This window comes from Anomaloglossus baeobatrachus, chromosome 1, assembly GCF_048569485.1.
Source record: "Anomaloglossus baeobatrachus isolate aAnoBae1 chromosome 1, aAnoBae1.hap1, whole genome shotgun sequence".
Classification (NCBI taxonomy): domain Eukaryota; kingdom Metazoa; phylum Chordata; class Amphibia; order Anura; family Aromobatidae; genus Anomaloglossus; species Anomaloglossus baeobatrachus.
In genome coordinates, this window is record NC_134353.1 from 606,036,316 (window position 1) to 606,053,628 (window position 17,313).

The 17,313-nt window shown below is 49.6% G+C and overlaps 1 protein-coding gene across 1 annotated transcript in view; it reads right to left on the bottom strand.

The window, feature by feature from the left end:
- Nucleotides 1-17,313, bottom strand: part of UBQLN1 (ubiquilin 1) — a 116,830-nt gene that overhangs the window by 44,684 nt on the left and 54,833 nt on the right. Inside the window, exons 6-7 of the mRNA XM_075318314.1 lie at nucleotides 14,784-15,018; nucleotides 6,288-6,430 (exon numbers count right to left, since the gene is read on the bottom strand). Coding sequence (XP_075174429.1) covers nucleotides 6,288-6,430; nucleotides 14,784-15,018 — 378 coding nt within the window. The remainder of the gene's footprint in view (nucleotides 1-6,287; nucleotides 6,431-14,783; nucleotides 15,019-17,313) is intronic.

The following is a 17,313-nucleotide window of genomic DNA, read 5'->3' on the forward strand; positions in this document are numbered from 1 at the left end:
CGGAAGGGAGCGACCCATGTAAGTTCATGGAAACATGGCTCTCTGAAACTTTCCCTGATGCGACGCTGTCAGCGGCATTCGCTATAGAAAGAGCCCACCGGGTACCGGCCAGACCTCCTCCCCCGGGAGCGCAGCCTAGACCTCTCCTGGCCCGACTGTTGAGCAGCAGGGATAGAGATGCGATCCTTGGTGCGGCGAGACGCAAAGGCCCGATCCTACATAATAATGCTCCCATACTGATTTTTCCTGACTTCTCTGCGTCTCTCCAGAAAACGAGAGCCTCCTTCATTCAGGTGAAAAAACGCCTTAGAGATTACCATATTGCTTATTCCATGATCTTCCCGGCTCGTCTCAGAGTGGTTCATCAAGACCGATCCTTGTTCTTTACATCTCCTGTGGAGGCGGATGACTGGATCAATACACTGAAGAGGAAGCGCTGATGCGTTACAGCCATGAGCGACGCCGAGAGGATCGCTGTTGTGATGGCATCGTGGTTCTGATTGTTTATTTCATCTCCTTTGGATTGAGGTCGGTGATACGATTCCTTTTCCTGGGACGTCTGAAATCGCTGTTGCGATAGTTTTAGGATCATCCTATGCAGATATTCGGCGTCCCTCGATATTGAAGGCGCGATATATTTTTGTTCCTCCATCCCTCCTACCATGCGAGTGGAGCGATGTTCGGGATCGCAGTTGCGTCTGCGTCCTGCTCCTTTGGTTCCAGTTTGTGGAGAAATTGACGATTCCATCAGGATGCGCTGGTGCGCTTGCGTCCCCCGGAAGCATGTGAGTTACTGGATGTGTTTATTATTGGCCTTCCATTGTGCCGGTTTCCAGGTTGGCCCCCCCCTCAAGGCTGGGCAGCTGGAGGTGGTGCCTCTGAGTGGGTCGGGACCGGAGCTCACTGCGATTATTACTAAGCCCTGTTTGAGTTCTGGAATACTCGTCGCTGGTGGGACCGGATTGAACTGTCTTCAGGCGGGACATGTGCCAGAACGCTGCTGCGGCGCCGTGACCACTGTCATGCGATCTTAAATTATCCTGCATCTTGCGATCCAAAAGGGGACTTTACTCCGGGTTTGCAGTATTTGGCAACGCACTTAAGTTCAGGATGCTGAATTCTGTCTTTAGAGCTATACTAAGGTTTTTTGGGGTCACCATACATGATAGTCACTTATAATTTGAGATTGCCTGCCAATTCTCCTTCCATTTCCTTTACATTCCTCTCTCTTCTTCCCCCCTCTCAGTCTCAATTACTTGTTTAATCCCTCAGCCCCTTTATCTCATCCTCATACCCATCTTTGCTATTCTATTCCTATCTACCTCTAAGTCTTCTTTGCTATTTTCTCCGATTTCCCTCCTCAACCTCCCTCTCTCTTCCTCAGTTCCCACCCAGTAAGCCCTCCGTTACCTCTCTTCTTCTTATATTTCTATATTCCCTCCTCCTCACACTCTCTCTTCTTCCGCCCATCTTAATTTCTTTCCTCTTTCTTCTCTTCTCTTACCCCTCTCTCTCTTCCTTACCCCTCCCCCTTTTTTTTTTTTTTTTCTCTCTCTTTACTACTCTCCTTCTCTTCTCTCTTCTCTTCCTCTCTTCCCATATTTCTATGCCTACTCACTCTGGGTTCTCTTACCTACGTACGATTAAAGGTTATGTTGCAGGATAACTCAATACGTTGGACTGCAGGAGAAGCTTAAGTCCTTGTTTGAGGACACCCCCGTACCAAGTACACCATCTTGCCACGTTGGTTCACCCTGGTCGTTACTAGGGACACCCTCTCCTGGTCACACTACTGGATCAGTTCTTTCGGCTGTGTGTTTGCAACCGATAGTTTGTATTTAAGGGTACGTTTGCCCAAGTTCTACTGTGGGTTAAGTTTTTGACATTTCCCTATTAATTCAGTACGAGATACATTTCAATGGCTTTAAGCTTGATGACATGGAATGTTAGGGGGCTGGGCACATCCAGGAAACGGGCGGCAGTATTTGCACATATCAAAAAATCCAAAGCTCAGATTGTATGTTTACAAGAGACCCATTTGTTGTTGGAAACCACGAGAGTGCTCCAGAAGCCTTGGGTTCAATGGTCAGCTCACTCTGTTCATTCCTCATATTCGAGGGGAGTATCGGTACTAGTCCATAAAGCATTGCGGTGGGACCCGGGTAAGATTATAAAGGATAATGATGGGAGGTATGTGTTTATCCAGGCTCACATCGATGGGATCATGATAGTGATCTTGGCCATATACATCCCCCCTGCGATGGGAATCTCAATTTTGTATGAAGCGGCTAAGTTTGCCTCACAATTCCCACAAGCCTTGGTGCTCTGCATGGGGGACTTCAATTTGATTTGTAACACAGGGCTGGATAGATTCAACACCCGACAGGTCCCGATCTCCCCCACGATGCAAACTAGACTGAGTGCATTCCTACAGGAGGTGGGGTGGTGTGACATGTGGCGGTTTTTTAACCCAGTACTGAGAGAATATACATGTTATACCCCAGGGAAAAACTCATTGTCTAGAATTGATTACATCTGTGGAAATGAAAGAGTCTGTGCCCATATACAATCGGTGTGTCATCTACCCAGATCAGTCTCAGACCACTCTCCGGTATTTGTCAGCATTAAGTGGGAGGGTTGTAAGTCTCGTAAAGTGTCACGGAAGATTAACCCTTGGTGGCTGTCACTCTTTGGTACCAATGATAGGATTCCTGATCAGCTCAGGGCATACACCGAGACGAACTCCGTGGAAGAGAATCACTCGGCCTACTGGGACGCGCTTAAGGCGCATTTGAGGGGATGCTGTCACTCTTCTATCTCTTATGTCAAGAAACAGGCGGCCAGAGAGGAGGAGGAATTGGCCACTCAAAATAGAATGCTTGAACATAGATTTACCTCAGACCCTTCTGAAGGAAACAGATTCCAGTGGCTACAGGCTGGGAGGAAATATCTTTTGTTCCTGCAGGATAAGGCTAAGAGGCATGTCTTCTTCATGAACCAGAGATATTTTGAGCAAGGGAACCAATCTAGTAGTTTACTAGCGTTCCTGGTGCGCCAATCCACTAGCTCACCTGCGGTCCTTAAGATCAGAGACTCCGGTGGCGAATCAATCACCTCCGTCACTGGCATCCTGAAGGTGTTTCTGGACTTCTATAGGAACCTATATGAGTCCAGGCTGCCTGTGTCAAGGGAGGAGATCACTGAATACTTGCGGGATCTGGAGCTTCCCAGATTGACTTTGGCCCAGAGGTCGGCCTTGGATGAGCAGATTAGCATGGAAGAGATGGTGGAGGCGATGGGAGCCCTCAATAGGGGTAAGGCGTCTGGCCCGGACGGACTCCCGATTGAGATATTCGATAAGTATAGGGGGGAGCTGATTCCAACTCTCCTGGAGACGGCTGAGGCTTCGTTCCGCAGGGGACGGTTGCCTGATTCCTTCTATGAGGCAACCATCGTGCTACTATTGAAACCAGATAAGGATCCACTGGATTGTGGCTCATACAGACCGATCTCTCTGTTGAACTCTGATTACAAAATTCTTACCAAAATTCTAGCAACTAGACTCAATAAAGTGATCTCCTCCATAATACATGAGGATCAGTCTGGATTCATTCCGGGTAGAAGTACCTCGGATAATCTGAGGAGGGCACAGGTGATTCTACAGATGGGCACCAAGTTAGAGGAGGATTGGGCTTTGGTCTCCTTGGATGCGGCCAAGGCCTTTGACTCTATAGAATGGCCATACCTGCTGGAGGTACTGCGGGCATTTGGTTTCGGCAACGATTTTATTAGATGGATTGAGATTATTTATAAAGCCCCAACGGCTAACATTCAGGTGGGAGGCGGAGTATCGGAAACCTTCCATTTGGGGAGGGGAACTAGGCAGGGATGTCCTCTATCCCCTCTTCTGTTCGCCCTCGCCATGGAACCGTTGGCAGTGCGCATTCGGACGGACCCAATCTACCGGGGAGTGAGACACCGTAAGGGAGATGAACGTTTGTCTCTGTATGCAGACGACCTGTTATTGTTTGCTTCTGATCCGGATTCCTCCATTCCTAGAGCCGTAGAGTTAATCGACCGATTCGGGGAGTTCTCGGGCCTGTCAATAAATTGGTCAAAATCGTACCTTCTCTTCCTATCCCGGGACAGGGAGGAAATGATGAATACCCACATCTGTAGAGTTCCAGTGGTGGATCATTTTAAATACCTGGGGATTATATTGACGGGAAACCCTTCGGAGATGATAGCAAGAAACATTGCCCCCTTATTATCACACCTCGGGGAGAAATTTAATAGATGGAGCCAACTCCCGCTCTCAGTGGCGGGAAGGATTAATCTTCTTAAAATGATAGTGCAACCAAAGTGTCTTTACATAACCCAACATGTATTCGTACAGATTCCCCGCTCTTTCTTTCGGTCCCTGGAATCTTTGATGATCACCTTTGTCTGGGGTCCTTCCAGATCAAGGGTCCAGTTGGCCAAATTGCAGAGACCCAAGGACATGGGGGGTATGGCCCTTCCTGATCTGTACTTATACTATTTGGCCGGACAATTGAAATATTTGGGTCATTGGACACTTCCTGGGGTGAGGGGTTCTCCGGAGGGTCTTCTGGCAGAGTTCACAGGTATGGATCTCCTATGGCCATTGTTGACGGACCACAAGAGGGCTCCCGAGGGTCGTGTCCTCCCAATACACAAACTGGGGGCCAGGGTCTGGAGGGAGGCTAAAACCATTTTTGGTTTCCATGATATGCCAACTGAGATACCAATATGGGATAACCTGGACCTTCCACACTTTTGTGGGCTGCCGGGGTTTGGCGAATGGAGGAATCGAGGAATAGTCTCCTTGGGATCACTGGTCCGGGATGGTGATCTCCGCCCCTTTGCGCAGCTGCGTGCAGAATTTGACTTGCCGGAATCTCATGGGTTTCAGTATCTTCAGATTAGGCACGCCTTTCGGGCTCAGTTCTCTGGTCGTGGGATTAGATTCTCTTCCTTTCCAGTCATTGGAATTATCAGATCACAGGGCCCTGGAGGCCTCATTTCCAAACTGTATTCCTCCCTTATCCGGGCCAAGGCCATGAACAGTCCTCTTTCTGTCCGGGAGAGGTGGAGTGTCAGGATCCCTGAAATTGATGATGTAGTGTGGGACGACATTGTCGAATCCCACACGCTAGTCTCTCCTGCAGTCAATAATAGACTGATTCAGCTATACATAATACACCAAAGTTATATGACTCCTCAAAGATTGAACAAGATGAAAAAGGCGAATAATCTGGTGGGGGTGGGTTGTCCGAGATGCGGGAGAGACGGTGCTGATTTCTGGCACATGATATGGGATTGCCGGGTCATTCTCTCCTATTGGAGCGAGGTTGTAACGACTCTATCCACCATACTTCAGAAGGGAATTGTTCTGTGCCCAATCCTGTGTCTGTTTGGGGTGGTGGACGTACGCTCCTGGTCCCAAAATGAAAATTTACTAATAAAAAAGGTATTATTTTTGGCCCGGAAGGGCATTATACTAAACTGGATGGGCATCCACCCGCCAACTAGAGCCTCATGGATTGCGTTGGTAAATGCTATAATTCCGTCAGAACACTATGTTTATAAGATAAGGGGATCATTAAATAAATTTGACAAAATATGGGGTGGATGGATGGGCTCGCCCTTGACCGGTGGATCGCCCGGCTCCCTAGCTGATAGCCTACAGTCGGTACTGGCGTGATAATAACTAATGGTATTCTGATGGGTGGAAAGGAGAAATACGTGGTTTATGATATAATGCATTGGGGATATTACGAGACCTCTGTAATCTGGGTTGCGCTTCTCTTATTGAGGTGGGCTTCTCGCCCCAGAATGGATATGTTTCATGAACTGACACCTCTGCAATGATTAATGTGCTAAGGCCAGATTGAATGTAATAGTTGTGGATTTAATTGATGTTGCTTTATTACTATGCTTATCAAACAGTATACGTGTATACTTGTAAAGTACAAATTGCTGACTTATCCTATAATGTAATGTCTTACTTAACCTTCAATAAAACGAGTTTAAAAAAAAAAAAAAAAAACAGGAGAAGCTCAGGAGATCCACAAGGCTGCAACCTATGGATAAAACAGGAGAAGCTCAGAAGATCCACAAGGCTGCAAGCTATGGATAAAACAGGAGAAGCACACCAAGGCTTCAAGTTCTGGCCAGAAGAGAAGCTCCCCTAGGCTGCAAGTTCTGGATATAACTGTTGAAGCTCACTTGGGCTGCAAGCATTGTATTAAACAGGAGAAACTCACCTGGGCTGCAAGTTCTGGATTCTGACTAAGGGACTGCATCATGTTTCTCATGTAGGGAGCAGACAACATGTTCTGCATTAGTTGAGGATTTTCAGATATCTGCTGCATCAGGCTCTGCATTCCTGGTGTATTAAACATCCCAGCTTCAAGACACAAAGTATAATATAACATCAATGGATATCGACCTTCAAATAGTTGTGATGCTAAATTCTGCAAGCACATTTGACAACGGTCTTTAGTGGCACTCTATTATAATTAAAAAAATAACTAAATAAGTATTGACCCTCGATGTACAGTGAGGAAAATAAGTATTTGATACACTTCCAATTTTGCAAGTTTTCCCACCTACAAAGAATGGCGAGGTCTGTAATTTTTTATCCTAGGTACACTTCAACTGTAATAGACAGAATACAAAAAAAAAAATAAAATACAGAAAATCACATTGTGTGACAAAATATATAATTGGTGGAGGAAGGTTGAACTAGATGGCCCTAGGTAACTATATTTACGCATGCAACATTTAATGATTTTTAAATAGTTTGCATTTTATTGCATGAAATAAGTATTTGATAGAATAGTAAAAAACTTGATAATTGGTACAGAAACCTTTGTTTTTAACCACAGAGATCAGATGTTTCCTGTGGTTCATGACCAAGTTTGCAGTCTGCGGCATTGATTTTGGTGCATTCTTCTATACAGAACTTCTCCAGATCTTTCAGGTTTCGGGGCTGTCACTGGGCTACATTGAGTTTCAGTTGCCTCCAAAGATTTTCTATTGGATTCAGGTCTGGAGACTGGTTAGGCCACTCCAGGACCTTGAAAGGCTATTTAGGGTATATGCACCCACTGCAGATTTCGTGCAGAAATTTTCTGCATGACATCTGCACCTTCTGGCAAAAAAAAAAAAAAACCCACACCAAAAATGTATGTATTTTTGGTGATTTTTTTGCTATATATGGTTTTGTTTTTAATGAATTCAATGGGTAGAACAACAAAAAAACGCAGGGGAAAAAAACACCCAAACTGACATGCTGCAGATTATTTCTGCAACAAAATCTACACCAAATCTGCAAGAAAAAAAAGCAATGTGAGCACAACACTTCAGAAATCTCAGACTTTTCTGGCTTTAGGCTCTGTGCACACTAGACCTTTTTACCCGCGGATTTGCCGCGGAAATTTCTTGAGAAATGTCTGCAATCTTTGTGCAGACATTTCCCAGCAATTTCTATGAAAAAAAAGAATTTTGTTTACTTACCGTAAATTCTTTTTCTTATAGTTCCGTATTGGGAGACCCAGACATTGGGTGTATAGCTTCTGCCTCCGAAGGACACACAAAGTACTACACTCAAAAGTGTAGCTCCTCCCTCTGAGCTTATACACCCCCTGGAGAACCAGATCTAGCCAGTTTAGTGCAAAAGCTGAAGGAGAATAGCCACCCACAAGTAAAAACAGAGCAAGAACCGGAACAACCGGAGACTCTGTCCACGAACAACAGCCGGTGATAACACGCGGAACAAGAAACTGCCAACAGGCAACAGGGAGGGTGCTGGGTCTCCCAATACGGAACTATAAGAAAAAGAATTTACGGTAAGTAAACAAAATTCTCTTTTTCTTTATCGTTCCTATGGGAGACCCAGACATTGTGACGTCTCAAAGCAGTCCATGGGTGGGAATAAACAGAAAAACTGAGAAGTAGGCGGAGCCTAACTTTACAAGTGAGCGACAGCCGCCTGAAGGATGCGTCTGCCCAAGCTCGCATCTGCCGAAGCATGAGCATGCACTTGGTAGTGCTTTGAAAAGGTATGCAGGCTAGTCCAAGTGGCAGCCTGACAGACTTGCTGAGCCGTAGCCTGGTGCCTGAAAGCCCAAGAGGCACCGACAGCTCTGGTCGAGTGTGCCTTGATCCCCGGCGGGAGAGGCACCTGAGAACACTGGTAGGCATCCGAAATGGTCGACCTAATCCAACGGGCTAAGGTCGGCTTAGAAGCAGAGAGGCCCTTACACCGACCTGTGATTAGCACAAAAAGAGAGGTGCACCGCCTAAGAGCAGCAGTGCGAGACACATAGATCCGGAGCGCCCGCACCAGATCCAGAGTATGCAACGCTTTTTCAAAGCGATGAACAGGAGCCGGACAAAAGGAAGGTAGGGTAATGTCCTGGTTAAGGTGGAAAGGAGAAACCACCTTGGGGAGAAAGTCCGGAGTCGGACGGAGAACCACCTTGTCTTGATGAAAAAACAAAAAAGGTGACTTCGAAGAGAGCGCAGCTAAATCAGAGACTCTCCTGAGGGAAGTTATGGCCACTAGAAAGACCACCTTCTGTGAAAGACGAAACAAAGAAACCTCCCTAAGAGGCTCAAAGGGGGGTTTCTGCAAAACTGTGAGAACCAAATTGGAGGTCCCAGGGATCCAAGGGCCGCCAGTAAGGCGGGATGATGTGAGACGCACCTTGCATGAAGGTGCGGACCTGAGCCAGCCAGGCAATACGCCGCTGGAACAGAACTGACAAAGCTGAGACTTGTCCCTTGAGAGAGTTGAGGGATAATCCTAGCTGCAGACCGGACTGTAGAAAGGACAGAAGGGTCAGCAAGGAAAAAGCCCAAGGAGAATGGCCGGAAGAGCGACACCAGGACAGGAAAATCTTCCAAGTCCTGTGATAGATCTTGGCAGAGGAAGACTTATGGGCCCGAGTCATAGTGGAGATGACTTCATGGGGGATACCAGAAGCCGTCAAGATCCAGGACTCAAGAGCCACGCCGTCAATCTGAGAGCCGCAGAATTCTGGCGGAAAAACGGACCTTGTGAGAGAAGGTCTGGACGGTCCGGAAGATGCCACGGCACCTCTACGGACAGATGGAGCAGGTCTGGGTACCAAGCTCGCCTGGGCCAGTCCGGAGCAATGAGGATGACCCGACGGCCCTCCATTCTGATCTTGCGCAGAACTCTGGGCAAGAGAGCTAGAGGGGGAAACACGTAGGACAGACGAAACTGGGACAGTCTTGAACCAGAGCGTCCGCTGCAAAGGCCTGAGGATCGTGGAAGCGAGCCACGTAAACCGGAACCTTGTTGTTGTGACGGGATGCCATTAGGTCCACTTCCGGAGTGCCCCACCTGCGGCAGATTGACTGAAACACTGCCGGATGCAGGGACCACTCGCCACTGTCCACGGTTTGACGGCTGAGATAATCTGCTTCCCAGTTTTCCACGCCTGGGATGTGGACTGCGGATATGGTGGACTTGGAGTCCTCCGTCCATTGAAGGATGCGTTGAACCGCCAACATTACCAGGCGGCTGCGTGTCCCGCCGTGGTGATTGATGTAGGCAACCGCTGTCGCGTTGTCTGACTGGACTCGGATGTGCTTGCCCGCCAACAGGTGGTGAAAAGCTAGGAGAGCTAGAAGCACAGCTCTGGTTTCCAGCACATTGATCGAGAGGGCTGACTCGGACGGAGTCCAAGCGCCCTGCGCTCGGTGGTGGAGACATACCACTCCCCAGCCGGATAGACTGGCATCCGTGGTGAGAATCACCCAGGACGGGGCCAGGAAGGAGCGTCCCTGAGACAGAGAGAGGGGCCGAAGCCACCACTGAAGAGAGCTCCTGGTCTGTGGCGACAGAGCCACTAGCCTGTGCAAGGAGGAAGTCCGCTTGTCCCAACAGCGGAGAATGTCCAGCTGCAGGGGACGCAGATGGAACTGAGCAAAGGGAACAGCCTCCATTGACGCCACCATCTGACCCAGCACCTGCATCAGGTGCCTGATGGAATAACGGCGGGGCCTCAGCAGAGAGCGCACCGCCAGTTGGAGGGACTGCTGTTTGACTAAGGGCAGCTTCACAAGTGCCGGCAGTCTCAAACTGCATCCCTAGGTACGTGAGCCTCTGGGTCGGAGTCAGAGTGGATTTGGGCAGATTGACAAGCCACCCGAATTGGGCTAGAGTGGCGAGAGTGAGCGAGACACTCCGCTGACAGTCTGCGCTGGATGAAGCCTTGACTAGAAGGTTGTCCAGGTAAGGAATCACTGCCAACCCCTGGAGGTGCAGAACCGCAACCACTGCTGCCATGACCTTGGTGAATACCCGAGGGGCCGTGGCTAACCCGAAGGGGAGAGCCACGAATTGGAAATGTTCCTCTCCGATTGCAAAACGTAGCCAACGCTGGTGTGAAACTACAATTGGCACATGCAGATAGGCATCTCTGATGTCGATGGATGCCAGGAAATCTCCTTGGGTCATTGAGGCAATGACTGATTGCAGAGACTCCATGCGAAAATGCTGCACCTGAACATGCTTGTTGAGAAGCTTGAGATCCAAGATGGGCCGGAAGGAACCGTCCTTTTTGGGGACTAGGAAGAGATTTGGAGTAGAAACCTCTGAACCGTTCCCGGGCGGGAACCGGTACAATTACTCCGTTGGCCTGCAAGGATGCCACGGCCTGAGAGAATGCGGCGGCCTTGGAGCAGGGGGGAGTTGACAGAAAAAATCTGTTTGGCGGGCTGGAAGAGAATTCTATCCTGTAACCGTGGGAGATGATATCCCGCACCCACTGATCGGAGACGTGTTGAAACCACACGTCGCCAAAGTGGGAGAGCCTGCCACCGACTAAGGACGTTGCTGGCGCGGACAGATAGTGAAGAGGAGGCTGCCTTAGTGGCAGCAGCTCCTGCGGTCTTCTGTGGACGCGCTTTTGTGCTCCAGCTGGATTTTTGGTCCTTGGCTGAGTTCGTGGACGAGGCAGAGGGCTTAGAGGACGACCAGTTGGAGGAACGAAAGGAACGAAACCTCGACTGATTCCTACCCTGGACAGATTTCCTGGTTTTGGTTTGTGGCATGGAAGTACTCTTCCCGCCAGTAGCCTCCTTAATAATTTCATCCAGCTGTTCACCGAACAGCCTGGACCCAGCAAAAGGGAGTCCAGCAAGGTACTTCTTTGAAGAAGCATCTGCCTTCCACTCTCGGAGCCACAGGATCCTGCGGATAGCGAGGGAATTAGCCAAGGCCACCGCAGTGCGGTGAGAAGCCTCTAGCATGGCAGACATGGCATAGGATGAAAAGGCCGAAGCTTGGGAAGTTAAGGCATCCATTTCGGGCATGGATTCCCTGGCGAGGGAATGCATCTCCTCCAGAGAAGCAGAGATGGCTTTGAGAGCCCACACTGCTGCAAAAGTTGGGGAGAACGAGGCTCCTGCCGCCTCATACACAGATTTGGCCAGAAGGTCGACCTGGCAGTCAGTGGAATCCTTAAGAGAGGTGCCATCAGCCACGGATACAACAGTCCGGGCTGATAGCCTAGACACCGGAGGGTCTACCTTTGGTGAATGAGCCCACTCCTTGACCACCTCAGGTGGAAATGGAAACCGGTCATCAGAACCACGCTTCGGGAAGCGTTTGTCAGGACAGGCCCTGGGTTTGGTCACAGCGGCCTGAAAACTGGAGTGGTTAAAGAACACACTCTTTGCTCTCTTAGGCGAGGTAAACTGGTGCTTTTCTGCCAGAGAGGGTTGCTCCTCTGATACTGGCGGATTGAGATCCAGTACAGAATTAATGGACGCAATCAAATCACTAACATCTGAGTCACTCTCGGACAGATCAATGGGGCACATGGAGTTAGCCTCCGAGGCCCCTGTAAAGGCATCCTCCTCGTCCTGCGAGTCAGCTCCTGAATCAGAGCCGCGGGACAAGGAAGGAGAGGGAGCCCTGCGTCTCCTTTTAGGAGGACGGGGTCTGAGACCAGATGATGAATCCTCTGTGAGCTCCGCTGAGAGAGCCCTAGCAGCAGAGGCACCCTGTGAAGGGGGCTGATGCATGTTCAGCAAAGTCCTGGACAGCTGTCCCATGGAGTCGGCAAAAGACTGGGAGATAGACCTAGAAAAGGATTCTACCCAAGCCGGGGGTTCAGCCACAGGGACCGGAGCAGCCTGAGAGACCACTGGGGGGGCGATTCCAGGCTGAGGCATCGTCAGGTTAGAGCAGGCATCACAATGTGGATAGGTGCTCGGTTCCGGCAGTAGGAGCTTACATGCAGTGCATACTGAATACAGCTTTGGAGCCTTGCTCCTCGTGTGAGACATGCTGCTGGAGTGGGGGCTCTGCCAGAATGACCCCCAGAGAGTATATACAGAAGGTCCACAACCGGAGTTGTGGCTTACCAGACCGCTGGAGCGGTTTGTATGCCCTCCAGATCCCAAAGTCCGGACTCCCAAGCCCCTCAGCAGGGATGCTGCAGCCAGCGCTGATCGCAGGGAAGAACGCTGAGAAAATGGCGCCTGAGTGAAGAGAGGGGGCGGGACTCACTCCTGAGAGCGGGATCTGGAGGGCCAAAGACTTACAGGGGAGGAGACATGTACTCAGTGAGGAGTGTCTCTCCCCTGTATAGAACGGCCGCTGGGTGGAGCCGCACTGTCCTTCTGCATGAATGACATGCGAGGGCAGTGAAACCGAAAGTAGGCCTCCGGCGAAGCCGGGGCCTAAATTTGAGCGGTGCGGCCGGCGCGCAGGCACCATCGGCGCGGTTCTCAGGCGACAGCCAGAGAACCCGCCGGAAATGTCACAAAAAACACTCAGCACACTCTCCCACCACAATAAAGTACAAGGGACACCTATATATAAACGTCTCAGGTACTTAGCTTGCTGAGACGCAGGGTTCCAAGTCCCTGGGGGCGAGTGCTCCGGTCCAGCAGGATCCTGAAGGGCTGCGGATGGAGACCGGTCTCCTGCAAAGCATGGAGAACCGTGCTGGCTCCCACTTCAAGCCAGAGCCCAGAGGGATAGTGAAGGAGCATGGCATGTAAGGCTCCAGCCTTGGAATCAACCTTAACAGCACCGCCGACACAGTGGGGTGAGAAGGGACTTGCCGGGGGTCCAGTTTGGACCCGCTTTTCTTCAAACTATTTCCAAAAATGAAAAATCAGATGAGAATGCATGTGTGGATGTATGCCTCCTGAACACAAAGCGATAAACTGGGTAGATCTGGTTCTCCAGGGGGTGTATAAGCTCAGAGGGAGGAGCTACACTTTTTAGTGTAGTACTTTGTGTGTCCTCCGGAGGCAGAAGCTATACACCCAATGTCTGGGTCTCCCATAGGAACGATAAAGAAAAAAAAAAAGCTGTGCGCACTTGTGCGGATTTTTCTCAAGAAATTTCCTTGAGAAGAATTTCTCGAGAAAATTTCTTGAGAAAATGAACATGTCCATTATTTCCGCAGGTACCCTGCGGATTTCGGTAGTACAGCCTGCAAAAATCCGCAGGGAACCACCCGCGGGAAAATCGCGGCAATTTCGCGACTATTCCGCGGCAAATCCGCATGCGGATTTGGTGCGGATTTTTTCCGGAGGTCCGGAAATCTTTCACTTCCAGAAGTTTCTCAAGAAATTTTATTGAGAAAATTCACATTTCTAGTGCGCACATAGCCTTAGGATAGGCTTGCAGATTTTAGTGCAGATTTGTCAAAAAAATACTTAAAGTGCATAAAAAAAACCCAAAAGAAACCACATGGAGCCACTTCTTAGTTGACCTGGCTGTGTGTTTCGGGTTGTCATGCTGGAAGACCCAGCCACGACCCATCTTCAATGCTCTTACTGAGGGAAGGAGGTTGTTGGCCAAAATCACGCAAAATACATGACCCCATCTATCCTCCCTTAAATATGATGCAGTCATCCTGTCCCCTTTGCAGAAAATCATCTAAAAAGTATGAGGTTTCCACCCCCATGCTTCTTGGTTGGGACAGTGTTCTTGAGGTTGTACTCCTCCTTCTTCCTCCAAACACCACAAGTCGATCCCACCAAAAAGTTAATAGTTTGGTCTGATCTGACCCACATAACCTTCTCCCCATGCCTCCTCTGGATCACCCAGATGGTTAATGGCTAGTTTCAAACAGGCCTGGATATGTCCCAGCATGAGCAGGGGGACCTTGCGTGCTCCGTAGGATTTTAATCCATGATGGCGTAGTTTGTTATTAACAGTAATTTTTAAAAACTGTGATCCCAGCTCTCTTCAGGTCAAGGACCAGGTCCTCCCATGTAGTTCTGGACTAATTCCTTTCTTAGAATCACCCTTACCACACGAGGCGAGCTCTTGCATGGAGCCCCAGACTGAATAAGATTGAAAGTCATCTTGTGTTTCTTCCATTTTCTAATTGTGCCAGCAGTTGTTGCTTTCTCACCAAGCTGCTTGCCTATTGTCCTGTAGCCCCTCCCAGCCTTGTGCAGGTCTACAAGTTTGCCACTGTTGTCCTTAGACAGCTCTTTAGTCTTGGCCATGGTGGAGAGGTTGGAGTATGATTGATTGAGTGTGTGGATAGGTGTCTTTAATACAGGTAATTAATACAGGTAAAGAGTGAAGAGTGGGAGGGCTTACAGAAAAAAATAATGGGTCTGTGAGAACCTAATCTAATTCTGGTCAATAATATGCATCAAAGTTTATGTGACATAGCCAATGCGCTGCAGAAATTAATATATACCCAAAGCCCCTTCCACCACTGAAGGGTAGATAGGTTATGCAGTACCTCCTAGTCCAGATGACAGGTTTGGCAGGGTGGAGCTTGTTGTTGAAGTGGTGCTGCTACCCGTGTCGTTACCAGTTGAGGGAGCTCCACTTCCGCCTGTTGATGGTGATCCTGTAGAGCCAGACTGCGGAGCCCAAGGATTAGGTAAAGGATCTCTGTTTTCTGTTCTTGATGGTTGGTTTCCTGCATTTGGCGACGCATTGCCCATTAATGATGCAAATGGATTGCCACCAAACTGGAATATAAGGAAACAAAATTCAGAGAGAGTAAAATGTCAGCTACCACAAAGTATCCAACTGTGCATTTCAAGCAATCATCGTGACAGGTACGTACAAGAATATTTCTGAAAAATAACAGGCCTTCACGTTGACACACAGTTAATTTAATTGGCCAATTCATGACAGACAAGGCAGGAGGCAATTAGCTGGGCAGATTTAGCTACACCTCATCCCGCCAATGCTCTACCATTTTGGCAAAACTGACTGGGACTGGTGTGAAAATGCTAAAAGATGCAGCATTTTTGTGCAACTTTTGGAGTAGTGCAAAAAAAAAAAAAGAGAATTTTGTTTACTTACCGTAAATTCTTTTTCTTATAGTTCCGTCTTGGGAGACCCAGACCTTGGGTGTTTAGCTTCTGCCTCCGGAGGACACACAAAGTACTACACCTAAAAGTGTAGCTCCTCCCTCTGAGCTTATACACCCCCCTGGTGAGCCAGTCGCAGCCAGTTTAGTGCAAAAGCTGAAGGAGAATAGCCACCCACAAGTAGAACAGAGCAAGAGCCGGAACAACCGGAGACTTTGTCCACGACAACAGCCGGTGAAAACACGCGGAACAAGGAAATTGCCAACAGGCAACAGGGAGGGTGCTGGGTCTCCCAAGACGGAACTATGAGAAAAAGAATTTACGGTAAGTAAACAAAATTCTCTTTTTCTTTATCGTTCCTTTGGGAGACCCAGACCTTGGGACGTTCCAAAGCAGTCCCTGGGTGGGAAATAAACAGAAAAACCAAGAAGTAGGCAGAACCTAACTTCACAAATGGGCGACCGCCGCCTGAAGGATGCGTCTGCCCAAGCTCGCATCTGCCGAAGCATGAGCATGCACTTGGTAGTGCTTCGAGAAGGTATGCAGGCTAGCCCAAGTGGCAGCCTGACAGACTTGTTGAGCCGTAGCCTGGTGCCTAAAAGCCCAAGAGGCACAGACAGCTCTGGTCGAGTGTGCTTTGATGCCCGGCTGGGGAGGCGCCTGCATTTTCTGGTAGGCGTCCGAAATGGTCGACCTAATCCAACGGGATAAGGTCGGCTTAGAAACAGGGAGGCCCTTGCGCCGACCTGTGGTTAGCACAAAAAAGAGAGGTGCACCGCCTAAGCGCAGCGGTGCGAGACACATAGATCCGGAGAGCACGCACCAGATCTAGAGTATGTAGAGCTTTTTCAAAGCGATGAACAGGGGCCGGACAGAAGGAAGGTAGGGAAATGTCCTGGTTAAGGTGGAAGGGAGAGACCACCTTAGGAAGAAAGTCCGGAGTCGGACGGAGAACCACCTTGTCTTGATGAAAGGCTAAAAAAGGTGACTCCGAGGAGAGCGCAGCCAAATCAGAGACTCTCCTGAGAGAAGTTATGGCACCCAGAAAGGCCACTTTCTGTGAAAGACGAAACAAAGAAACCTCCCTAAGAGGCTCAAAGGGGGGTTTCTGCAAGACCGTGAGAACCAAGTTAAGGTCCCAGGGGTCCAAGGGCCGCCGGTAAGGCGGAATGATGTGAGACGCGCCCTGCATGAAGGTGCGGACCTGAGCCAGCCAAGCGAGACGCCGCTGGAACAGAACTGACAGAGCCGAAACTTGTCCCTTGAGAGAGTTGAGGGACAGTCCTAGCTGCAGACCGGACTGTAGAAAGGACAGAAGAGTCGGCAAGGAAAATGGCCAAGGAGGATGGCCGGTAGAGCGACACCAGGACAGGAAAATTTTCCAAGTCCTGTGATAGATCTTAGCGGAGGAAGACTTGCGCGCCCGAGTCATAGTGGAGATGACTTCAGGGGGGATACCAGAAGCCGTCAAAATCCAGGACTCAAGAGCCACGCCGTCAATTTGAGGGCCGCAGAATTCGGGCGGAAAAACGGACCTTGCGAGAGTAGATCTGGACAGTCCGGGAGATGCCACGGCATCTCTACGGACAGTTGGAGCAGGTCCGGATACCAAGCTCGCCTGGGCCAGTCCGGTGCAATGAGGATGACTCGACGACCCTCCATTCTGATCTTACGCAGGACTCTGGGCAAGAGGGCTAGAGGGAGAAACACGTAGGACAGACGAAACTGGGACCAGTCCTGAACTAGAGCGTCCGCGGCGAAGGCCTGAGGATCGTGGGAGCGAGCCACGTAAACAGGAACTTTGTTGTTGTGACGGGATGCCATTAGGTCCACGTCCGGAGTGCCCCATTTGCGGCATATTGACTGAAACACTGCCGGGTGCAGGGACCACTCGCCACCGTCCACGGCTTGACGGCTGAGATAATCTGCCTCCCAGTTGTCCACGCC